Source organism: Malania oleifera, chromosome 10, assembly GCF_029873635.1.
Source record: "Malania oleifera isolate guangnan ecotype guangnan chromosome 10, ASM2987363v1, whole genome shotgun sequence".
In the NCBI taxonomy this organism is placed as follows: domain Eukaryota; kingdom Viridiplantae; phylum Streptophyta; class Magnoliopsida; order Santalales; family Ximeniaceae; genus Malania; species Malania oleifera.
This window is the reverse complement of record NC_080426.1, coordinates 77,340,927-77,367,904: the sequence shown is the minus strand read 5'-3', so window position 1 is coordinate 77,367,904 and position 26,978 is coordinate 77,340,927. Positions and strand designations below refer to the sequence as shown.

General features: G+C 35.9%; 1 protein-coding gene across 2 annotated transcripts in view; it reads right to left on the bottom strand.

The window, feature by feature from the left end:
- Positions 1-26,978, bottom strand: part of LOC131167045 (calcium-dependent lipid-binding protein) — a 100,300-nt gene that overhangs the window by 30,372 nt on the left and 42,950 nt on the right. For both annotated transcript variants that reach the window (XM_058125800.1, XM_058125799.1), the window contains exons 5-9: positions 20,975-21,095; positions 10,597-10,718; positions 10,352-10,450; positions 6,151-6,231; positions 5,969-6,054 (exon numbers count right to left, since the gene is read on the bottom strand). In XM_058125800.1, coding sequence (XP_057981783.1) covers positions 5,969-6,054; positions 6,151-6,231; positions 10,352-10,450; positions 10,597-10,718; positions 20,975-21,095 — 509 coding nt within the window. The remainder of the gene's footprint in view (positions 1-5,968; positions 6,055-6,150; positions 6,232-10,351; positions 10,451-10,596; positions 10,719-20,974; positions 21,096-26,978) is intronic.

The following is a 26,978-nucleotide window of genomic DNA, read 5'->3' as shown; positions in this document are numbered from 1 at the left end:
TTCTTAAATCCAATTTATCCATTATATCTGGGGCTTCTAAGTCCTTCCTAAAAATCACCTCCACTGGTGTAGGTAAAATTCCATTATTGCGCTACTGGTTATTATCCAACCCATTGGTCTCAAAAATAGGAACCCTCCAATCCTTCCAACCGGGCAGGATGTACATATGATAGATCCCCTGAGAACATCACAGGAATCAGAAACATATCCCTATTGTTCCTGAATCTCATCCAACAGCAAGCCGCCACCAGTCAAGCTCGCTGATGTCATCACTATTGTTATCTGAAAAATCTCCCCATTTCTTAGCCTCCTTTCCTTTGCTAACTCCATCACTTGCTATATCCTTCAGTGCATCTTCCACAATGTTCAACTCTCCCTCCTTATAAGCTTTGGCCTTATCCCATTGGAATGCTCTCTTTCTGTTTCATATAATTTCTTCATTTCCGCACCCATCATTGCAGCCTTCTGACGCACAAACACCATAGGACCCTTAGATTTCTCAGAATTAAATCCTGAAACACCAGATTTCCTACCCAATCCAGCTTCTTATTTTTTTAATTAGTGCTGCTGACAGCAGCCACTAATCCCTCAGAAAAACCAGAATCAACAGCCAATCTGAGACTTCTATTAGTATCATCATTTTCTCCACAAACTGATTTCAAAACCAAATTAAAATCATCCTGATTATAGACTGAATGTTGATCCATTCTATGCTTATCTTGGAAAGCTGGAGAAAAGTTTTGTATGCCATTAACATCTTGCTGAATACCCACCTCTACCGTATGTAAATTTTGTCCAGGAAAACGGGCTTGTTCAGAAACAGGGTCATTCAAGAGAAGGGCCTGAACACCCATATCCTTGCCCTGGGCCTTTTTTAAGATAGGAGGCCTGTCTGTGCAAGCCCCTGTTTATAAGAGACTTCTTTTGAATCCAGAGAAAGGCCCACAGCATTCTTGTCAAAACACTGGTCCTATTCTATTAAATGGCTCAATTTTGTTAAAAAAGAAGCACCACCTTTGTCACAAACTTGGCCCCAATCCAGGATGAGTAACCTCATCATCCCCTATTGCAGCCCTAGCCGCCTCTGCAAGATTAGCAGCAACCACTGGGGCCCTAGTACCCTGCACCTTATGGATGTTAACCTCCGATGGAGCAGCACTGTAATCTGGAAACGGTGCACCCGATTCCTTCAATCGCAGATCAGACCCGCAACTAAGACACAATTTTCCTGATTGTGGACTACTTGAACAGCCTTTGCCTATCTTTCCTTCCATTACCACCTTACTCCACGATATGGGTACTGAAGTGCTTATAATGCCTGCTCCTTAAAAAATGGGACAAATTTCCTTGGCAAATTCGCAGAACTCATTCACAAAGCTTTGCCCTCGAATTCCTTTTACACCTCCAGGAATGAACACCAAAAAATTCTTACCTTTCCCTCTCAGCCCTAATTCCAAAAACTTCCCAACCCTCATCCACCTAATCACCATGCAGCAATGGAAGTTTCCCTTACAAATGCTTCTAGAGCCCCTTTCCAACCGAAGTAAAGCTGATAAACCATCAGCAAGCCAGGAAACTGCCTCCTTCGTGACCCACCTATTTCGAGAAACATTATTCTCAAGCACACACAGTAAAGGGGTTTTCCCCTCCTTATCCAATCTCAGATCGAAGGATTTTCCTTTGATCTGCACTGAACGCTTTAACATCATCTCCTGCTAACTCAGCCATGTTCGTGTTTGCACGAGGATGAGAGTTGTTATGCAAGAGAAAAAGAGACCCATAGGTACCCATGAGTCCCAGACAAACATTTTTTCTTTTTAGTAACATGTACATGACAAACATTATAAATAGAGAGGATGATCTATTATATCAAGACATGATCCTCAGACCTAAATCCTAAGTGCCTAAGCCACCTATGAACCAACCCACAAAACCCAAAATCCTAAGCATGTCTACCACCACACAAGAGCTGCTAGCACCATCATAGGCATGAAAATCAGTCCAGTAGCTGCACGAAGTCACCAGCAATCACAGCAGCTTCAAGAAGACATAGCAGTTGCTGGGAATTTCCTGGATGACACTGCCATTCAGGAATAATTAAACTCCTTGAGATCTTGCAAAACCAACATCATGGCCAAGCACAGACACTGCTGATCTGCCAAGCCGTGAAATCCCATTGCCAGAGCCTCCCTCAAGCATTCTCAGGCCCCAGTTGAAGGCAGGCAGCACCGATTCCATGCACCGGCATGTGAGGCCTCATACAGCCATGTTTTTGGCCTGAACCGGTCCTATATTGTTTGAATCCCTCTATAAATCATTTTATCATGTTTCTGGTGATGGATTTTTCTCCAAAGATCCCACCCTTTAGTTGGTGATGCATGGCTCTTTGAGAATGATCATATGTTATTGCTGGAGGCTGTTTGTCAGTGGTAGCTGAGTTCACTGAAGACTGAAACAGTGTCCTGTCGCTGTGTGTGATATTTCTTCTGGTTGTTTATCCTACTCATTGGTGGTATTAGTTGTGTGTGTTGAGATGAAATCTATAAATCCCAAAAGTATGTTTTCTTCTTCATTGCTAGATTTCATCCTGAAAGCAAGGTTTAAATTTCAATTTTGAATCAAATTTCGAAGCTTCAAAAGTACAGAAATTTCGATTGAAATTTCAATTTCCATGTCAATTTCAATTTCGATCTGTAAAAATAATGAAAATCAGTAGTAAAGCATGAAATTCTTTTATGAAGCTTTAGAAATGATTAATAAATATAATAATGTAAGTTTTAGAACTAATATATTACAAGTAAATACATCTATGCTGTGTATGAGGTGGAGAAGTTGTCATATAATATGTGCATCAAACATACATTAAACATATTTAGTGAATAGTTAATACAAATGAAATTTATAAATCATTTAAATATTATTTATTATACAAATAATGAAAATTTAGACATGAATGGATAAATAAAATGTTGTTGTAGGCAAGGTCTTAAATTTCAATTTCGACTCAAATTTTAAAGCCCCAAAAGTACAGAAATTTCTATGGAAATTTCAATTTCGGTTCAAAATAGTGAAATCAATAGTAAAGCATGGAATTCCTTGTGAAACTTTAGAAATGGTTAACGGACATAATTATGTAAGCCTTAGGACAAAAATAATACATCCATATTGAGCATGAGGTGGAGAAGTTATAATATAGTATGTGTATCAAACATAATTGTAAGATAATGTACATTAAAGATATTCAGTTAATAAAAATGAAATTCATAAATCATTTAAATATTATTTATTATGCAAATATTGATAATTTAGATATGAATGATTAAATAAAATGTTGCTGTAAGTTTATTTTTCATATAATTTCAAAAGCACTCATAATAATCTTTTGTTTCGAAAAAAAATAAATAAACGTCACTCCTAAATCTCTCTTTTGAATTCTGCGGAAATTTCATTGAATAGTTGAAATTTTGACAAGTTTCACTAAAATTTCGACATTTCAATAAATTTTAGATTAGTCATTGAGATTTCGACGGAAATCATGCAAGACGGAAATCGACTGCTATTTCGATTTCTAGGGTAATGGAAATAAAAAATTTAGATGAAATTTCGACAATTTTGTCAAAATTTAAGACCATGGTCGTAGGTTTATTTTTTCATAATATTTCAAAAGCACTTGCAATAATCTTTTGTTTCAATAAAAATAAATAAAATAATTTAAGAGAGAAATTTCACTTCACTCCTAAATCTCTCATTTGAATTTCAAGGAAATTTCATTGCATAGCTCAAATTTCGACAAGTTTCGCTAAAATTTCGATATTTCAATAAATTTCAGATGATTCATTGAGATTTTGATGGAAATTATGCAAGAAGGAAATCAACTAGAATTTTGATTTCGAGGATCATGGAAACAAGAAATTTCGATGAAAATTTGAACAATTTCATGGTTTTTTAAGATCATGCCTGAAAGTATGTTTTCTTCTTTGTTATGAAATTACAACTCAGAAGTTGATGGAAAGAATTACGTGTAGTAATCCAAGGTTGTCAAGATCTATTTGACCAAGTTAGAAAAATCTGACCACTTGTTTTTGGATCCAATGGGCCCAATGACGATTAACAGAAACAAGAATAGGTTCAGGAACATGCGTTGATTATCTCCTTATCGCAGAAGTTGATGGAACTCCAAATTGCACTAATGTGCATGCATGTGGATGTACGCAAGGAGATTTGGTATTATACCAAACTCTTATATAGGAGTAACGTTACTCGTTTGTATAATCTCTCCTATTAGTACTTTCAGTTACAACATGGAGACATAAGTATCACAAAAAACTTTGCAAAGGCAAAGGCACGAAGCGCATCCATCAAGAACTCAACATCGAGCAACTCATAACAGCGGATGCCCATTAAATGCACATGACAGTCCTTCGGATCGTAGCAGGTCTAAATCTTGAGTTTGGAGTAATTTGGTCCCAAATTCTTGGTAGTGCAGAGTTATCATCCTTTGCTAATTTTTATTTTCACCTAACCATTGGAAGAATGCTTTTGTTATACAAGGTTCTCATGGTTTTCAACCAAGTAGTCTCAAAAGTTCACCGGGTGGTTTGAGTACTCATGGTGGGAAGGGATGAATGTGGTGGAAGTCCCCCATGCAAGTGCACTCAATAGGGAAGAGGAGCTTATATGCAGTTGGGATTTTCATGGTAAATCACCACGCTTCACAAATGCAGCCACCATAGACTCCACTCCCCACTTTCAAAGGAGGATCTTGAATTATTAGGCCTCCTAGTGAGCTTCTATTCACATTACATTTCTTGCTAAAAAATTTACATTACAGCTACCTTCTTGTCAAGTATTTCTCCCATTAGTCATTGGGCCATAGATTAAGTCACTACTAACCACATGACATGTATGATCATTTTCTCTTCCACCCTCTAGTATTCTCAAAACTTACTTAGCGTTACCCTTGCTGATGGGCCCACTTCTACCATTAAGGGAAGATGATCAATAAATCTTAGTTACACTTATCTTTATTTTGTTTTGTATAAACCAAAATTTCCCCTTAAATCTTATGTCAGGTATTAAAAAAATGTAAAAAAAAAACACTGAGTAAACAAACAAAACCAAGCCTTAAATCCCACTAGGTGGGGTCGGCTATATGAATCCTTTTCCGCCAATTTATGTGATCATGGACCATTTCTTTTGACAAATTCAAGGATATTAAATTCTTACTCACTATCTCCTCCCAAGTTATTTTAGGTCTACTCCTACCCCTTCTACTGCCCCCCACAGTAACTAACTCACTCTTCCTCACTGGCGCACTATGTGACCTACCATCTAAGTTGTCCCTCTCAACACTGAGTGGAATTAAATGTGAAATATCAATAGCCAAGCTCAAAAAATATAAACCCCCCTCTTCGTCGTGCAAAATTGTATTATACTCCAAAAATAGAGAAACTAGAGTACTATGCTTCTATGTTTCTTTAGAAACCTCAATCCATGAAATAGCATCCCATCCAATTCAAAAATTTTTACTCGGCAATTCACATACTATGTTCCAAATTCCTGCAATCCCGCACTGTTCCATATTGCCAAGAAATTTGAGTTGGAAATTGAAACTCTTTCTCATAAAACAACATTGTCAATAACTATGACGAATATATTATGTAGACATAAAATATATAGCTCAACAGCCAACTTGGCATGTGACACCTTGGGGTGTTTGGTGGCTCCTCAAGTGAATGATATAGGTAAAGCACATTCAAGAACCTTGTATATAGAAATTATTCTTAGAATGCACATTATCTCCGTTAATCAGAACAATTTAGAGGCATACATTTTACTTGAACGGCATATATTTTTGAAATAGTAACATACAGTGACAAACATTAAAGTTAAAACACAGCAAAGCAGACTAGGGTAACTTCACACTCAAATTCTGAGGAAACAGGTTGACCATAAAATTCATAATTACCTTGTATCTACAGGTATGCCACCAATGGGAACAACAATCCTGTGTGGCCATTGAAGCATATCTGAAATGATTGTGTTTACAGTATCCTATTCATTGCAACAGGACAGCATAATGGGGCTTAGTAACCACACCAAAAAAAAAAAAAACAAATACAATTAGAATCGTGACACATACAAACTTACATCAATCATATCTGAAATTCCAGGAATGGCTGTTAAGCTTCCACCAACGGCCTTCAGAGTATAATCAATTCTGGGCTTTGGCTGAGTGAATTTAGCATGAATGTTAGTTTTTCCAGAACAACTGTAACTGATTCAAATGCCAACAACTACAACATAATTCAGTTTGCATATGATGCAATTAAAATATCACTTTTCCTACAAGAATTAAATTAATTGGATAATCTTGGCAGGTTTTGACAGCATACTGCTGAACACTAAAATATTCTTTAGGATTTATAGGAAGGAAGATTAAAAATACTTCAAGTACTTTGCAGATAAAAATGATAGCATTCCCTTCAAACACTTCGACTACATAAGTTCCTAACTATGTAAAAGAACACTCAATCCATGAGGCTCCTGAGCAGGGTCTTTCATTCAGGGTCAGATACATCCAACCTTAACCCTGCTTACATAGAGTCTCCTAGAGGGTCAAATCATGAATCAACAAAATCCCAAAAACAGTGACTAAACAATGTAAATGCTTAGTAAGTGTACTGACAAGCATGATGTTAAATGGAAAAAGAAGGAAGGAACGAAAGAGAAGATAAAGAAAAGGAAGATCCTGATTTGATAATCCCAGTGCCACTAACAGATGTAGAAGACACATTGCTGAGGATGACAATATTAAGTGATTTGAATATTGAAGGTGAGACCAGATATTAGAAGTACCAAGACTAGCAGCTAAATCTATCGGCCAACGTCTAGAAGGACAAGACTGGAGGAGATATGGGAGTACTTAGCTAGGCAATGATGCAATAAGGAGAAACGCTTGTAGGTTTCCTTGATACTGTAGGAACTTAGCATATCCATCCTCTCAGACTATTAGGTTATGCTTGGTTCACAAATGCCAACACCTAGGACTAAAACTAGTTACAATAAGTTAGTTACAATTATTTATCCAAAAAATTATGTTGTCACAATAAAGCAAATCACAAGCTGAAACTTTTTATGAGCCATAACAAAAATTAGATAAAGAATAACCATTCCCAAATTTCACCATGGGAATATCTATTCCTTTCTTATTGTATATTGGATGAGATAATAAGGAATATACAGGGAATAGCTATTTCCTCTATTCCCAAATTTCTCACTGTATTCCTCTATTCCCAAATTCCTCATTGTATTCCATCTTATTTCAAGGAATAGCTATTCCACAAACCAAACATAACCTTAGTTTTGTTTCCACATTAAAGGATTTGGAGGGATCCAACCTATAATGGGGCTACCAATCAAAACCCAAAACTTGTCATGGCTCGTGAGCATGATTGTCTACCCCACAGTTAAATAATTACAAGGTGGACTTCTGCTACACCAACCTCTGCCACCACAATTACCACGTTCACCACAGAAGCCTCTATGACCAACAGATTCAACACCTTTATATGATGTGTGTGACTAGTGCAAATGGGTCCACACTAGACGTCTAGAACTAGAATCACACAACAAACCATCTATAGAAAAATTATCTCTAGAAGAAGCGTACTTGAGAATAAACTCCAATAAATGAGAGTTGTTAAGCTCCTTCTAAGACATGATATTTCACCAGATAAAATTCATGTTTCAAATCAGCCAGAAACTTGAGTGCATCCATTTTTTCCCCTTTTATTTTGTATCTCCAATAATAAGTGCAATCAACTCATCATAGACCTGTTTCACCCCTGCACAATATTATATAACCCCTTTATCTTCCTGGCACAACTAACAAAGAGGTCTAAAGAGAGATCATACATACTCATTAAAGTACCGGAAAATAGTCACTTAACATAACCCCATATTTCTTTAGATGTATCTAAATGTGTACACAGATCAGCAATATGGGCTCCATCGGGTTCCACAATTAACCAACAACTTATTTCTCACTGTCAGTAGGTACTTTATCATTTACATGGCATCATCCCTCGATTAGTAACATAGATTTTAACAGCCTTAGACCACTTCATATAATTACTACCATTTAACTAGTTTGTGGAGATAACATGTAGACGGTACCCTGCATATGGTTTTTGGAACCCAAGAGTAAACCCAAACAAACAGGAAGATCTGGATAAAAGCACCCTGATATTGCACTCAACAGAGGACTAAAACATTGATTACATGGCACTGCACAAGAGAATAAACTAGTGACATTGAACCTGGTCAGCACAGAGATTAGCACATCAGTCCACCCAGATTTGCTATTTGGACTCCCTAGATGCATCTTTGATTGATTTATGCTAAAAGGCTGCCAAGGATTCCAGTCCAGGAAAAAAAATGGAGAGAGAGAGAGAGAGAGAGAGAGAGACTCCAATTTGATAGACCTAAGAGCACTGAATCCTCAAGTTTCTTGAGGGATTTTTTTGGAGGTGTCACCATGTCGCATCAGAGACCTGACTGTAGAACAATGCCAATCAACAGTGATGGAAACAGTAGACATAAATGGTGATTGTGAACAGTAACAATGAACAGCAATGATGAAACAGTGACTGTAAACAGTGATGATGAACAGTAGTAGCAAATGGTAGAAAAAGATATCAAGGATGTGGGATAAAAGTTTATTCTGATGTTTCATGGTGGAGAGAGAGAGAGTGAAGAAATAAGTTAATGTAACCCAAAGATGTGAGGCTGCCTTTCATCCCACTTATACCAAAAAATTATACACAGCAGACATGAGATTCTGGCAATATGCATTTTCTACAAGTTCAACAAAATGTAACTGAACATCTGTCATAGCAGGTCAAGATATCTTCATCTAGCGCCAAGAGAAGTTGTTGGGATGCTAGAAGGTACTTCCAAAGCCGTGTTCTATGGCAACAAACCCATTGTTAAGGTTTGCAGTCCTATTTAAACAAGCTCAAATTATGGTATAGTTGTTCAATGAGAATGTTTGGAAGTTATTTGTTTTGGTGCCTCAAAAGAAGCTAACAATGTGTTTAGTGGTATGTATTGAATCTTGAGAAAATGAATTTATCTACAGTTTGGGGACTCAACAATTTAATCACTGAGGTGCAAAGCTTGCATGTGAGAACATGAATGCGTGACCCCAGGCTTATAAGGCATTTCTGGTTGAGTGTGTTACTTATAATGTTATTTGTGTTGTTGCTTGTATTTTGTCTGATGTTTGAGATGAAGAAATGAAGGTGATAAGTGTTCATTTATGCCTAGAAAATTCCTTTTGCTGCATGTCAATGCATGACAGTAAATGGCATAGCGTTATTTTCAAATGAATGCATGGAAATCAAACATGTGCTACCCATTTCTTATGGAGTTCTATGACAGCCAGTCAACAACAAATAAGATCAAAGCTTTCCGTGGATGGTCACCAGGAGTTAGGGTGGCTCAGCAGAATGAATGGAGCAAGGTTGTGAGGACTATGTGTGAATATAGAAATAAAATATAATTAGAAATTGTTAGTGATGTTAGCACAGGCACTTTTGAAAATTAAGGTCACATCAACACATCCTGCTAAAATTATTAATAGCTGATTGATGGAGCAGTAAAGAGTGATCCAAAAATAAATGAGAAAGATCATCAATGTGATTTTTAAATGCACGGAGAGGTCTGTGTCTTTTTAGCAAAACTCAAGGGGGCTGGTCCACATTGTCTTACTACTTTCTTATGTTTTGGTCAATTGGTTAAACTGGTTACGTTCTTTGATGTTAAAAAATGAAAATAATGTTCAATAAATAGGATTATTTATACACATTGTTGGCATAGGTAATTATATGAAGCAGTTATTCATCAGTAAATTATAATTTTTCCCTTTAAAGTGCTTAACTATGATCAATGGATAGTTCTAATTGGTGAATCCTCACAAATTAACATTAAAAAAAATTAACATTAAAATTAAAAACACACAAATTTTGACCAGATAATCCAAAATTTTTCTCACTAGTTTAATGAAGTCCAAACTGCATGCTAGCAGCTGTCGTCTCTACTAAAGCTTTAATTGCACCATGCCAAAAGGAAAAATATTTAACAAGACATGAGGCCTTCAGTTTAATCTGTAGACCCTGTTACTGTTGTAGAAAAGAAAAAGAAAGGCAGCAGGACGGGAGGGGCTGGGTGTCGAGTCCCCTGGAAACTAATTGATCTCAAAGCTATCTCAGAAAGTGAAAATAGGCACAGAAAGCACACTGAGACTTTGCAAAATTGCAAGCAAATTGAAAATTTTATCAATAAATACCTCTGAAAGCAGTGCAACAACAACAGCAGAAATGCAAGGGATCTCTTCCGCAAGTTGGAAGATAACACGAATAACAGTAAAAACTTGAAGATCCTTTAACTGCAGTCAACAATAAAATAAACTGTTCAAATCAATATCACCTCAAAAGTAAAGATTTGAATTGGCAAGGAAAATTTTTTTAACTAATAGAATCTAGACAGAGATTTTTCAAGAAAAAAATCAATCAAAATGATTAATACACTAACCTGAATAGGTATTGATGCAACAAGTGCAGCTTCAACACCTAATATGATGCTCGGATCACCCCCCCATCTGAAGTCAATGTCCATTGTGATTTGACCTTTCTTAAGGCTCTGAACACGAATTCCTGCATTGATTAAGTAATGCAGGCACAGAAGCTAAAATAACTATATTCAACAACACAAATGAATAGCACATGCAGGATCCATCAGCATAGTGACAATAGATGAATGGATTAAGGCAATCATGACCATCTAAATCATGCCGTTGAGAATTTAAGTATGCACACGCACACGGAGACATACCTGCATACATACATGTACCAGAACTGGAGAATAAAATCACTAGAAAAGCAAAAGAAATTAACCCCAGTACAACCTAGAGACAAGGTATGCAATAAACAAAGCCAACATTTTATTAAGCTTCCATACCTTATTCTAAGCATGTTCTTCACCAAGATGGCATTTAAATCAAATTTTGTTCCAACATTCAATAATTGAGATCTTTTAGCATTCCAAAAGCAGATGAATAATCATCTCTTTCTCACTTTCCATGAATAGCCCGGATATCGAGGAATATCCAGAAAGGCATTTCAGGAATCTGTCTGGTTCTATCTCTGTTCGCTCAGTCAAGTATTGAAGTGCTATTTTCCAGAGATTTTTTATTAAATAAATGACCTAACTCAAAGATAGCGCACTGCTTCTATTTATAAGACATATCAAATATATTCTGATGACCACAACACCCTTTCTAGCTCTCACTAGTTAACATAACACTAATACACTTAATAATACTAAAAGACCAAAATAACCATTAACTCCTAGCTTGTTACAAATAATTTAACACGACCCCCCCCCCCCCCTTTTCCCGCCCCAATTCAAAGCTTTGGTAAACAAATCTGTAAGCTGCATATTGGACTTCGTATATGTGGTAGTAATGAGCTTATGCACAAGTTTCTCCCGAACAAAATGGCAATCAACTTTAATGTGTTTCATTCGCTCATGGAAGACTGGGTTGGAGGCAATATGAAGAGCAGCTTGATTATCTCACGTCAACTCCATAGATTGAGAATGTGGAAACCCCAAATCTTCCAACATATTCTTCAACCAAACAAGTTCACACATACTATGAGTCTTAGTCCTATTCTCTGATTCAGCACTTGACTTAGCCACCACAGTTTGTTTCTTACGCTTCTAAGAAACCAAATTACCCCCAACCAAGAAATAGTACCCAGTTGTGGATCTTCAATCAGAAGGCGACCCAACCCAATCTCCATCTGTATATCCCTAAATATAATTGTGACCATTGTCTTGACATAAGAGACCTCTCCTAAGTGCATCTTTGAGATATCTCAAGATGCAAAGTACCGTGTCCCAATGACTTGTCCTCAGAGAATCTAGGAATTGACTCACAACTCTTGTCACGAAAGATATGTTTAACCCAGTGTCTATGAGATAATTCAACTTTCCAACAAGTCTCCAATATCCATGATCTTAAATTTCCATGAAATTGTTGGAAATTTCAGGTTTCTGTAACCCTCGAAATTGAAATGCCAATCCACTTCCTTCTTGCATAATTTCCATCAAAATCTCAACGAATCATCTGAAATTTATCGAAATCTCAATTTTTTTGCGAAACTTGTCAAAATTTGAACTATGCAATGAAATTTCCTCAGAATTCAAATAAAAGAGACTTCGGAGTGAAGTGAAATCTCTCTATTAAATTATCTTATTTTTATCGAAACAAAAGATTTTTACAAGTGCTTTTGAAATTATATGAAAAAATAAACCTACAAAAACATTTTATTTAACCATTCATGTCCAAATTATCATAACTTGTATAATCAATAATATTTAAATGATTTATGAATTTCATTTGTGTTAACTAATTCACTAAATAGGTTTAATGTACATTATCTTACAAATATGTTTAATGCACATATTATATTACAACTTCTCCACCTCATACACAGCATAGACGTATTTACTTGTAATATATTAGTTCTAAAACTACATTATTAGGTTTATTAATCGTTTCAAAAGCTTCAAAAAAAATTTCATGCTTTACTACTGATTTCAATTATTTTTCCAAATCAAAATCGAAAGTGACATCAAAATCGAAATTTCCATTGAAAATTCTGTACTTTTGGAGCTGCGAAATTTGAGACGAAATCGAAATTTAAGACCTTGCCAATATCTTCCAGGATTGGACAACAAATCATCTTTATCCAGCACTAACTCCTTGTTAACATGATCTTAAATTTCCACAAAATTGTCGAAATTTCCGATTTCCATCACCCAAGAAATTGAAAGGGCAGTCGATTTCCATTTTACATAATTTCTATCGAAATTCCAACAAATAATTCGAAATTTATCAAAATCTTGAAATTTTAGCGAAACTTGTCGAAATTTTAACTATAGAATGAAATTTCCTTGGAGTCAAATAAGAGATTTAGGAGGGAAGTGACTGCTCTAGCAAAATATGTTTTATCTTTTTATTGAAACAAATAGATTATTACAAGGGATTTTAAAATTATATGAAAAAATGAACTTACAACAACATTTTTTCTCCAAGCATTCACGTCTAAATTATCATTATTTGTATAATAAATAGTATTTAAATGATTTATGAATTTCATTTATTATTAACTAAATATTTTTAATGCATATTATCTAATACACAAATTATATCACAACTTTTCCACCTCATACACAATATAGATGTATTTAACTTGTAATATACTAGTCCTAAAACTTATGTTATTGTCTATTAACCATTTCAAAAGTTTCATAAAAGAATTCCATGATTTACTACTTATTTCCATTATTTTTTCAAATGGAAATCAAAATTGACATCAACATCGAAATTTCCATCATAATTTCCATACTTTTGGAGCTCCGAAATTTGAGTCAAAATCGAAATTTAAGGCCTTGGTTATTAGGATCCATAGGTGTATCAACAAGTTTGGATCTCAACAACCCAGTCTCATCCAACAATTGAAGAACATACTTCCTCTGTGACAAAGAAATTTCCATATGAGATCTGGATACCTCAATCCCAATAAGTATTTCAATAATCCCAAATCTTTGGTTTAAAACTTAGTCTATAGAAAATGTTTAAGGCTTTGAATAACTTGATCTTCATCACCTATAACTACAATACCATCCACATACACAATAAGAAGGAATCCTATTCGATGAAGTATGATGTTAAAACATAAAGTGATCCATTGCACACCATCAAAGGCCAAATTCAAGTACTATAACACTAAGTGCCTTTTTAAGCCAACACACTAAGCCCGACTCCCCTTGAGCAACAAACCCAAGTGGTTGCTCCATGTAGACCTCCTCCTCAAGATCACCATGCAAGAAGACATTCTTCACATCTAACTAATTTAGAGGCCAAAAACAAGTACCGGCCAAGGATGTTCATACTGATATAAGTTTGGCAACTAGGGAAAAAGTGTCGAAATAATCAATACCATACACTTGAGCATATCCCTTAGCAACAAGACATGCCTTCAAACAAGCCACAGAACCATCAAGGTTGACTTATTTAGTGTACAACCAACCAAAAATTTGTCCTACAAAGCATTCATCTCTTTAACCATGGCATTCCTCCACCCAGAGTGGACTAAGGCTTCCGAAGTAGATTTAGGAAGGGAAGCAGATGATAGAGTCATAACAAAACAATAATAGGAGGATGAGAATAAGTCATAGCAAACATTGTTGAAAGTGGGATGTTGTGTACATGCGCATCTACCTTTCCTGACAGCAATGGGAGTACCAACATCATGGGGAATACGATCATCAAATGAGGAAACCAAAGGCGTGGTTGTAGAAGCTAGAGAAGAATCTCTTCCTTGGAGGGGCCATCGTGAATATGCTTGCAAATTAGGATGATTGAGACAATAAGGACACAACCTACATAAAGACATAGGTGGTTGATTAAGTAGGGGCAGCAAACTAGAATCTAGAAGATTAGGCAGAGGAAGAGACTCATTAAGATCATAACCACCTAGGGACTGAGTGTAGCATGATGTAGAATCAAAGAAGGGAACATCTATAGAAACAAAGAAGTGATGCAAAGCAGGACTATAACAACGATATCCCTTTTGAGTCCATAAGTAGCCCAAAAAGACACATTTTAAAGCACGAGGATCCAACTTATCCACCTCAGGGAAGTTAGTTGATAAACAAGGCACACACACCTGAATATACAAGGGGGTAAAGACTGGAGAGAGTAGAGGTGAATTAGGAAAGATAATGGAGTAGAGAATTTCACACTAAGAATAAAGACAGCATCCTATTGATAAGATAGCAAGTAGTAAATGTAGCATCACTACACAATACTTTAGGTACATGCATTTAATAAAGTAAGGTGTGAATTATTTCAAGGATGTCTATTTTTACCTCAACAAACCCATTTTTTTAGGAGTGTGGGCATATGATGATTGATGAACAATACCAAATTGGGTCATATAAGTACTAAATTGAGAATTAAAATACACTTTAGCATTATTACTCCGAAGTATTCGAACTGGAAAACAAAATTGAGTCTTTTGTTTTAGAACAAAAGGCACAAAATATATGAAATAACTCAGAACAATCTTTGCTAAATATAGCTAAGACATCCTTGAATAATCATCCACAAAGGTTACAAACCCAACTTGGACATAACTCTACTAGGACCCCAAATATCATGATGAACTACATGAAAGGGCTTGCAGCCCATTTATTGACTCACGAAGACTCTCAATCAGGGCTAGACACTAAACTCAAATAAGGAACAAAAAGTTTCTACTTTTCCAATGAAGGATGACCAAGATCCAATGAATTTAGAGAGGTGTCGAGCAACAGTGGAAGATAGCAGCTCAAAGTGACGAAGTCCACCAGCTTCACGCCTTCTGCCAATCATCTTCCTCACCTTCAAATCCTAAATGACCACAGAATCAGAGAACAATGTTACTAAACAATTTATGGAATTGGTAATCTTGCTATTTAACAAAACCAAATGAAGAGAAATAGAGAAAGTGGGATTTGTAGTCCCAATTCCCTTAACGACAATGGTGGATCCATCAGCAAGAGTAACACAAGGTAAGTTTTCAAGATACTAAAGAGTAGAGAAGAAATCAGATATACCTGTGATACAATCAGTGGCAACAAAGTTTATAACCCAATGACTATGACGTGAAGTATTGGATGAGGAGCATGTTGGGGGATTACCTATTTGGACAAATATGCAATGAGAAGGGAAGCTTGGTGTGACGTTTGATGCTTGAGGAACATGGAACACTCTTCCTCTAACATAGATATAGTATGCTGCCCCCCACTCAACCCCAAAGGTGTGGACTCGGTGGTGTATGCATCGCCAACACGTGAAGTTTTACCATGGAGATTCCAACATTGCTCAACAGTATGATTACCTGGTCCACAATGAGCGCACTTGTGAGGAGTGCCTCTACCTCATCCATCTCTGCCACCACAACCACTCAAACTACCTCAATAACTTCTTTGGTTGCTTGGTTGAGACTAGAATCACCATGTGTGGCAAAGATTGTCCTTTTGGAGCCAGATGCAAGATCAAGCGAATGTGTTTTGAAGAAAGCACAAAGGATGCGAGAATAAACCTCAGCAAATAATGACAACTCTGCAATACTAGGTATCTGAGACCAAACTGCCTCAGACTCGGGTTTCAAACCCGCTAGAACTCGAAGAACTGTCATCTGCTCCATTTCCTTCTGCATCTCACAAACATCAGCAATTATAGGTTGCACGATGTTAAGCTCCTCATGAATAAGTTTCATCTATCCAAAATAATCTATAATGCTCCTATCTCCTTATTGTAACTGAAAGTACTCCTAGGATAAATCATACATATGATAAATGTTGCTAGAGTACAAAAGCTTGGATAATCCCGAACCTACTTGCATGTATCTAGATGGGAGCACATCCGTGCAATCTGAGGCTGTATTGCAATCTGCAATCCTACTGAATACACACTGCACTGCTTTTCTCTTCTCATCAAAAAGACCAGATTGGATTAAGTGGTTAGATTTTCCTAATCCTGCTAAAAAAAACCCTAATAGTCTTAGAACACTGAGCATAATTCTTTCCATCCAACTTTTCAGTTGTTATATGTGGCAGCGATTAAGGAAACATGTTTTTGGGACTCATAGATGATCTTGGCAATACACACAAACCAAAAGCAACACCGCTGTCAAACAAGAACAATCAAAACTAACTGAGACAGCCACAAACAAGGTGAACCACTGAAACAACCACAGATGAGGTGAACCACCTACGAATTGATATAACACTTCCACAACCTCACAATCAACTTATGAACACTACCACTGCTCCAAGAGACTCACAACTAGCCTTTACGAACACCAAACAACAACTAATGGATTACCACGAGTGCATGGTCCAAAAAGGTTGGATCTCAGAGAAAAAAGCATGCCATATAGCAACTGATACAAGATTTTAAGGCAAGCAAGAAATCATAAACACATCATTAAAACAGCAAAATCATCATGCCACAACCAGCCAGAACAGCAATAGCAGTATACCTGAAACAGAGTATAACTGCATTACATCAGCAAGCCACCACAAACACACAGCATCCTGCCAAGGATGCCGCACAAGCAAACCAAGATGGAAAAGGGTCCCTAAACGACTCAAATCAACCATAAAATCAGTTTTGAGGGTAAGATAGGGAAGAAAAAAATAAACAAAATATGGTGTGTTTAAAAAACTGCTCGGACAATGTTGGGGCTGTCAAGAGACAGTTGAGGAGTTTTTTGCAGCTTCTTTTGTCAGTTTTGGCAGGAAAAAAGTAAAGACTGCACTAAGTAAGTGTGCTTTCTTTGCAGTATTTTGGGGGTTGTGGATGGAACATAATGTGCGTATTTTCTCAGGGAAGAAGTTGTCGTTTCTGCTGGTTTGGGAGAAAATTCATTGTTTGGCTTCTCTTTGGTGTGTGGTCATGGGAACTTTAAGGGAGCATGCTTTTCAGATATTTGGCATTTTTTGATGAATTGTTAGGGCACTCTGTGCACTCTTTTTGCTTTTTCGTTTTCTCCTTTGTATTTTTTCTGGATTATCCCCAATTTTGAAAAGGAGATGTCTCCTTCTCCCGTTTGTATGTTTTTAACCTATCAATGAATTTCTTCGTTTGCTATAACAATTTAAAAAAAAAAAAAAAACAACCCTGATAACTCAGATTTAGAGGAGATTAATGCTCTAATACCATGTTGTAAAGTTAGAGATAAAGCAGAGAAGAGAAAACGAGACGACGAGAAAACGAGAATAAAAGAAGAAGAAAGCAAGAAAAAAACAGGCAGCAGTTTCCTGGAGAATTATGTAAAGCTCAAGTCTGCCCTCTTACATATTAATAATGATAATAAAAACTTAAAGACAAAAATAACCCCCCTCACGCAACCTAATCACTAAAATAACACATTCTCTTCTAACAATTTATTATACAAATATTGACAGTTCAGATATATATAACCACATAAAATGTTGTATATAATATCTAACTTCAAGTTTCCATACAATTTGAAAGGTATGAAAGTAATCATTCATATCATTTTTGCAAGAATCTTTAACTTCAATAATTTTTTTTTTAAAAAAAAGGATTAATTAGGAGAGAAATTTCTGTTGAGTTTCGAATCTCAAATTTTAATTTCAAGCAAATTTGTTTTATAATTAAAATTTTACTAAAATTTCAAGGTTTCAATAAATTTCAGATGATTCGTGGAAATTTTGACAAAATTTTTGTAAAACAGAAATTGACTACCATTTCAATTTCGAGCATGGAGGAAAATGTAAATTTCAACAATTTCAGGGAATTTAAGACCATGTTAGTCGCTATGCCATTCCAGATTGTGGTATGCGGATCAGCACAGGAAGCTCTCTTCTTCCTCTCCCTGGCAGGCTTCACAACAGCACTGGATATTTTCGCATGAGTTCTGAATTTTTTGAATATTTTTTGCATAATTTTTTATTTGAAAATGGTTAAAAAATCTGGGTCATCACTTTTGGGGATTTGGATCCCGACCACATTGATCCAGGGAACCATTCACCCTAGAATCGGTACGTGCAATCCATATCACGGTTCCGCAGGGGCAGCAGCCCAGGTAACTAAGGAATTAGCACTCTTCCCCACCATTCCATTCCAATGAAACTCGAGGAAAAAACTCCATACCATCCTCCCGAATCACCTCTCAGTTATCATGGAAGAAAGCCATAATTAAACCAATTCTGTGGAGTCACACACCACACCTCCCAAATCTAACTCCAATTCCTTGATAAAACGTTTCCTGCTCTTTCCATTGGTGACTATATGAAACAACTTGGTATTACAATTCCCCTCCATCACCCACTTAACCTAAGAATTCTATATCCAACTGATGCCTCCTCAAAAAAGGATCAAGTCAAAGCCATTACTTAGGTGACCCCTCGCAATCCTATCCTCATCACCAGCCAAACCACACTCCTCTCACTTATCAAGCACTCAATTTCATCAGAAATACTTCCTTTTCTCTTTTCAGTCACCATCAAAATCTTTATTCCACACTTTCAATTTGTTTTCCACAAACTTCAACTCAACTTGCTCATAAATTTAAACCCTGGTCACCACTGGACACACCTTTTCTCCACCAACTTTTAATGGACTCCCTAGACAAAGGAGGCATAAGCCACATAATTTCCAATCTGAAGGGTAGGGCCCCATTTCATTGGAGTAGCATCCAACAACACCAGCTGATAATCCAAAGTTGGCCTAACAGGAACCTTCTGAGCAACATTGGGGAAAATAATCTTGCCAGTCATCAGTAAAAAGGAAACAACCAATACAAGAAAAAGATAACCTACAACAGGAAGCCACTCAAGAAAAATGCTCATTATTCAAAGCTACATCCTGAGCCTACAATCTCGAATGAAAGTGTCAAATAACTTCATACTACTAGTCACCTCAAACCCTAGGATGTATTATCTCTAATTCTCTATTATAGGTTTCAGGAGGAGTAGAGATGGTTTAGCATTGTGGAGGACAAATGCTCATTTTCTTTTTCACTAGGAAGAAAATGTCTTGCTCTATACTTTGGGATAAAATTCAGTATATGGCCTCTTAGTGGATTTCCATAGATAGTTGTTTTAATAAGGGCCGTCTTTTCCAGTCTTTAGTGTGATTGGATGGCAGTTCCGCATCTTCTTTTTTTTTTCGTTTCTTTTCTCTTATAAGGAGGTTTACTTGTCCTTTCACTTTTTGTATTTTATCTCCTTTTCACTAATTCTTCCTCTTTTCTCTATCCTCTAAAAAAATGTTCTTCCTACAGGAATTTGCATGCTAAGGTGAATTCTTTATGCAAGCATGAGAAAGAATCCAAGGACTTCAACCATACAGATAAGAAAATTGGTGGGTAATCCCCATGAATATCCCTATAATGATTGAATTCCAGGACTACAAAAAAACAAAAAAGCAATTAACTGAGCAGCAGAAGCAACAGATGGAACACCTTTTGATTTCAGGAGTAAAGAGATGAAAAGTGCAACATTTGAACACACAACTATTAGTGACAAAAAAGTTTGGATGAATATGCATCTGCACCATCTAGAAGGATTTAACAGGATATCATGGAAGCAACTTGCAGAAGGCTTTCATTTTCCATCTAAGAAAAAATGTAGACCATGTGCTCAAACATATTGACCTAACTACCCTCCCAGCACCATTAAAACTTGCCTAGTCCAACTTTGAATGACTGCCAAAGGTTAAGAAACATGGCCTAGTATAAAAGAGTAGTCCAGAATCAAAGTCGAAGGGACCACATTTTATGATATCATGGTTAAAGCTAAACATTGTTGGCCCACAACCTAACAGCTTAAGCTTTTAGGTAAAGTGGTAATGTAACATGGTGTCAGAGCAAGTTACCAAGAGATTCTAGGTTCTAGTCTCGCAGCCCATGTTTATTATGTGATGTTTAAAAAATTATTGTATTCCTTGTAATGGGTGTTTTTTATCGTGTTTTCCCTCCACATGTTATTGGGCTGCAAGTGTGGTTGATTGTTAAGCTTGATATATATTGTTGGCCCACAACATAACTGCTTAAGCTTTTAGGCAATGTGGTAATCTAACAATCATTATACCAGCTCTTGAAGGAAACAAAGTTGGCAATTTCAAATAGGATGCATCTGAAACATAGCATATGACCAAGTCACGATACCAACTGGAACTTATCTTCTCTAATATCTAATGCATAAAATGAAAAAATAAAATGTAGACTGATATAAGCATGAAAAATGACTCGGGTTGGAATGCTTCCAATAATAATAATAGTAATACCAATAATGATATGTAAGGATATTATTTTGTCCATACCTTCAATCTTTGGTGCCACATTTCCAAGTGACAATTTGCTAAATTTCAGAGAAGTTATTCCCGGAGGTCGATATTCTTCTAAGAGCGGCTCAACAGATTCTTTTATTACCAATGTCGCTGCCTGAGAGCAAACAAGTACAATAATATACCAGGCTTGAAAATTCAACAGAGGACAGCATCAGCAGCAAGGATACAAACAGCATCTAAGACCTAGTCAGGCTTAAGGTGGCAATGTTAATAAATGTCCCTATGTAAGAATTACCAATTGGATACTTGCATCACCTCATTAATGTGTCGAGAGAAGGAACAAAAAAAATGATACAAGATGATCCTGAACTAGCCAAAAAAAGTTCAATTCAATTCTGTGTACATTTTTGTTGTTTAGGCCCAACATAGTCGCTTTGTTTTCTTCTATCTATTCCTCTCCTTTAGTGAACACCTCCCTTTCTGAATCATCCTCCTCCAGTAAATTATATTTTTTACCCTGAAAAATATCGTCCACCTACACATATATCCTAAGCTATTAAGGGAATTCAATAAAAATTTTCAGCTCAAGAAAATAATGTGAAGGGAGGGACTGTCAACAGCCATACAGCTCCTACCTAGATAAAATTTGAAGAATTAAAGATCATTTTAGTTAAATCAAATTTGCTAATTTGTACACATGGGCTCTAGAAACACGACTCTTTTGGCTAAGTAGCTCTGGCGTTTCCCGCTAGAGGTTTCTTCATTGTGGCATAGAGTTTCAAAAGTAAATTTGGACTTGATGGGAGTAGATGGGATACTAAGTTTAGATTTAGATGCTCTTCGGAAAGTCCATGGAAAGCTATATCTCAGATTTACCCTCTCTTTATTCCCCATACTAAATTGGTTTTGGGCAAGGGTTTTAATTTCCGCTTTTGGAAAGCCCTACAGATGAGGAATGTTGTTTTGTCCACCTCCTTTCCTCACCTTTTTCAATTAAGCTCAGGGAAAAATGATCCCATTTCTTTGTTTAGAGTAGACTCAGACAGTCCTTTACACTCTAGAGATTTCCATTTCAGCAGAGCCTTGAATGATAGGGAAACTATAGAGTTATCTTCTCTGTTGATTATGTTGAAAAATTGTAGGATATCCTCCGAAAATGATAGCCAATATTGGTTGTTGGATTCTTTAGGAGTCTATTCTTGTAAATCTTTCTTTGAAGTCTTGCTTCGGACAAATACCTCTTTTCTACTTTACAAGGTTATATGGAAGGTCAAAATTCCCCCAAAATCAAAGTGTTTCTTTGGTTGGTTGTGCTTAATAATATAAATACTAATGACTTGTTGCAGATGTGGAGACCTTTAAAGGCTCTCCTTCCTGATATTTGTATGCTGTCCTTTAATTGTTCAGATTCTGTTTCACACCTTTTCCTGCACTCACTTATGCATGGAAGGTTTGGAACAAGTTATTCAATTACGTTGAAGAAAGCTGGGTTTGTCCTAGAACAGTGGAGGGGTTCTTGGCAATTTCTTTTGAGGGGTTTGGGAGGAAGAAGGAAGGAATTGCATTATGAAATTGTGTTATATTTGCAGTGTTTTGGGGCTTGCGGAAGGAACATGATGCGTGTATATTTGCAGGGGAAGAAGTTACCATATTGGTTGCTCTGGGAGAATTCTGTTCATGGCTTCTTTATGGTGTATGGGCTATGGAAATTTCAAGGGAATGTGTGTTTCAGAAGTTCAACGCGATTAGAAGTCTCTTCTAAGGGCATCTTGAGTTTTTTGTCATTGTTTATTTTTGCAAATTTCTTTTTGGTTTTTCTGTGGATTATCAGACTTTATCAAGGAGATGTCCTCTCTCCTGCTTGTAAATTCTATCATTATCTAATGAATTTTTTTTCTATCAACAAAAAATAAATAAATAATATCTCATTTGGGCTGCCACAAGGTTATATCATGACATCATTTTAAAACTCCGAAAGTGTATCTCTGTCTTCCATGTGCTTTTCCTATAAACAAAGAAATGTGTTAATAGAAAAAAAAAAAATGAACATACAAAATGGGGGGCAAGCATGGTATTAAATTCCAAGAAATGGTCAAAGTTTCCATCAAAATTTCCACTTTCCATCACCCTCAATATCAAAATGGCAGTTGATTTCCATCTTACAAAATTTTGTCAAAAATTCAACAAATCATCCAAAATTTATCGAAATCTCAAAATTTTAGCAAAACTTGTACGATTTTTTTACTATAGAATGAAATTTCCTTGAAATTCAAATGTGATGTTTAAACGCAAAGTGAAATTTCTCTCTTAATTTATATTATTTCCTCATTGAAACCAAAGAGTATTACAAGGCCTTTTGAATTCTATGAAAAATTAAAGTTAGATATTGCCTACAAACATATAACATTTTAACAATTTATGTCTAAATTATCTTTTTTATAATTTTATTTAATAAATAATATTTAACTCTTTGTGAATTTCATTTATATTACTGAATATGTTTAATTCAAATATTGTACTACACCTATTGAACCTCATCCACAACATAACTATCACCAATGTATTTGATTTATGACATTCTAAAACTGGCTTTATTATGTCTATTAACCATTTCTAAAGTTTCATAAAAGAATCCCAAGCTCTGCTACTAATTTCCATCATTTGTTTCAAATCAAAATCAAAAGTGACATTGAAATCAAAATTTCTGTATCTTTTTAACTTTCAAAATTTTAGTCGAAATTGAAAATTAAGACCTTGGGGAAAGGCCTTCTCCAAGCAAACAACTTACCAGAATAATAAAGTAAAGCACTCCAATCTCGATGCAGGGTGCAAACAAAATCTATTTTAATTTCCTATAAATTTCTGTTTTTTCTTTTTTTTCTTTAGGATAATTTTATTATGTCATATTTTCAAGATTCTATACTATTATGATTTAGGTAAACAATTCTAGGGCATTATTATTTAGGAAACTGGTATTTTTGTTTAATTAGGTTTTATTTTAGTTTCCTTTCCCTCCAAGCACTTTACCTATAAAAGGCCCCTACGAATTGGGTTTTACTGAAGATTGGAATTGAGATTGAAATTGTAAGATCTAGGTCCAGCATCAAGTGGTAGTAACTCTGATCCAACACAACTGTCAGTTTTATTTGACAGGGTTTATTATTTTAACTTAAATCGCCACAGCCTCATGAAAGCAAATAAGAAGACAAACACACACAAAAGAAAATAATGTCACAATTTACAATGCTAATAAAGCAAAAAGCATTCCAATCTTGACACAACACGCAAACAGAATCTATTCAATTCCCTATTTTTAAGGTTTTCTCATTTGTTTTATTTAGGTTGATTTTATGAAGTCATAACTTCAACCTAAATAAAACAAATGAGAAAACCTTAAAAATAGGGAATGGAACTTCAAAATTCTAGGATGCTATTATTTAGATAGCAAAATTCTAGGGTATTATTATTTAGAAAACTAGCACTTTTGGTTTAAGTGGGTTTTGAGTTGGTTTCCATTCCCTCCAAGCATTGTAAGTCTATAAAAGGCCCTTGTATATTAGGCTTAAGGGAATATTGGAGTTAAGAATTGAAATTGTTGGCCTTGGTTCTGAGTCAAGAGCCACTAGAGAAGACTCAGATCCAACAGAGCCGACTGTTATTTGACAGGGTTCACAATTTTAACTTAAATCACCACAGCCTTCTAAAAGCACACAAGAAAACAAAAACAAATAAAAATGAAAAGGAAATAGCGTCACAATTTCCAAGGCTAATAAAGAAAAGGACTCCAATCTTGATGTTCTCTGCAAACAAATAAATTTTAATTTCTTACTTTTATTGTTTTTTTCCTTTGTTATATTTAGGTTAATTTTATTAGGTTATGTTAACAAGTATTTTGGTCACTAGTATTACTAATATGAGCTAGTTTTATGTCAATAAGTGAGAGTTAGTGAGGGTATTATGGTCATTGAAATGAAAACGACATTATAAATAGATGGAAGGACCTATCATTGTGATTACCATTTTACCTAATATCTTAACATGGTATCAAAGAAAATTCCAACCTCAACCCTATGACCAAACCAAATCCTAAACCTGATCGTCCTATGCAATTCTACCATTAGAAGAAGATCAGCCTAGAAACCAATCCAGCAATTGCCAGAAACTCAGCAGTTGCTGGAAACAACCTGGTCGTTACTTCCCTTTTCAGAACCATCTCCATATTTCACAATAAAAACCACATCAAACGCACACCCTCCGATCTATAGGTCTATAAAATACCATTGGCAGGGGAGTCCTCATACATCCCCACACACTGGTTAATTGCCAGAAGCTACAACCCCACGTGCCAGCAGGTGAGACCTCTTCCCCGTGGTTTTAAATAACGGCCGTGACCATTATGTAACACTGTTACATAACTGTTTTTTGGTTTCCCAATAGCATTACACACCGTGAAATTGGTGGGAAGAAAAACCACAGCCGTAGTGGCCGTCACAGACTGCAACCGTTACATAAAGGCCACTACAGCTGTTATGTAACTGCTACATGACCATTATGCCAAAAAATTTTATTTTATTTGTACTTTTTCTTCTCACTTTTGCTTTTTCTCCCATTCATAAATCATTCTTAATATACTATGTGGCAAGAGGGGGAAAAGATTATAATGAGGATGATAATGATACAAAATTTACTATTTTTTTAAATACTCACAAGAGATGCATTAATTAACAATTTCAAAACACTTACCTTTTAGGAAAATATTTTATTTTGATAATATTAGCAATTTGGTATTTATATTCTATATTTTTCAACTTAAAACTTCTTTTTTTACTAGTTATTGTATACTTGTACTAGTCTTATGTCTTATGTGTTTGATAGATTGATAAAGTGCATAATGTACTTTGTTTTACTAAATAATTTATCACACATAAGAATTTATCACGCAAAAGAATAATGAGGAAGTATAAATACACACATAATTTTTTTGTCAATGGTGGTTTAAAACAAGTGCAAATTTATTGCCCTTACCAAACAACTTAGTTGAACTAAAACTCTTTCTAAGAAGGTTTAAGAGCTTAAAACATGCAAATACACTAATACACATAAGGTCGTGCGTGCTTGAAAAAATTCACGGCCGTTACACCCACTTCCCGTTATGTAACCTACCCCCACTTCCCGTTACACCCGTTACCGCTACGTTACGCTACCCCCTACCACAATTTAAAACCATGCTCTTCCCAGCCTGATTTTGCTGCGATCTTTTCCAAAATGCTTTGGTTTCTTCCATAAATCATAATATCAAGTTGTTGGCCATGTTTTTTTTTTCTTTTCAAAAGTGCAACCCTTTTCAATTGTTCACTCATGGAAATTCGTTAGATGTCGTTCAATACCATAAAAGGTCATTGATGAATCTCTTGGAGCCGTGGCAGTGTTTGTATGTTGTTTTTATGTGGGGCTGTGGCAGCGCAATGTCAATTTGTTCATGACTTGCTCATGGTTGATCAGTTGTTTACTTTGTTTGTGGTTGTTCTGGTTATTCTGGTTGTTCACCTTGTTTGTCATTGGTCTAGTTTGTGAGTATTGGCATAGAGTCCATGAATCCCAAAAGTATGTTTCCTTCATCACGGCCACCGAAACGTTGGATGGAAAGAATTATTTTTAGTACTTTCAGGCTGCTATGGCCTATTTGACAGGATTAGATAAATCTAAACACTTGTCCCAATCGAGGTTCCCTGATAAGAAAAGGAAAGAACTGTGGCTTCAAGAAAATGCATTGATTATTTCCCTCTTAAGGAACTCGATGGAACCCCAGACTTCATGGATATGTATATAGATGTGTGCAAGGAGATTTGGGATTATGTCAGGCTCCTGTATACCAATAATAGTACACAGATATATGACCTATCCCTAGAGTACTTTCAGTTAGAATAGGAAGATAGGAGTGTTACAAAGTACTTTGTAGAGATGAAGCATATCCATGAGGAGCTTAACATCGTGCAACCTATTAATGCTAATGTTCACGAGATGTAGAAGTAGAGGG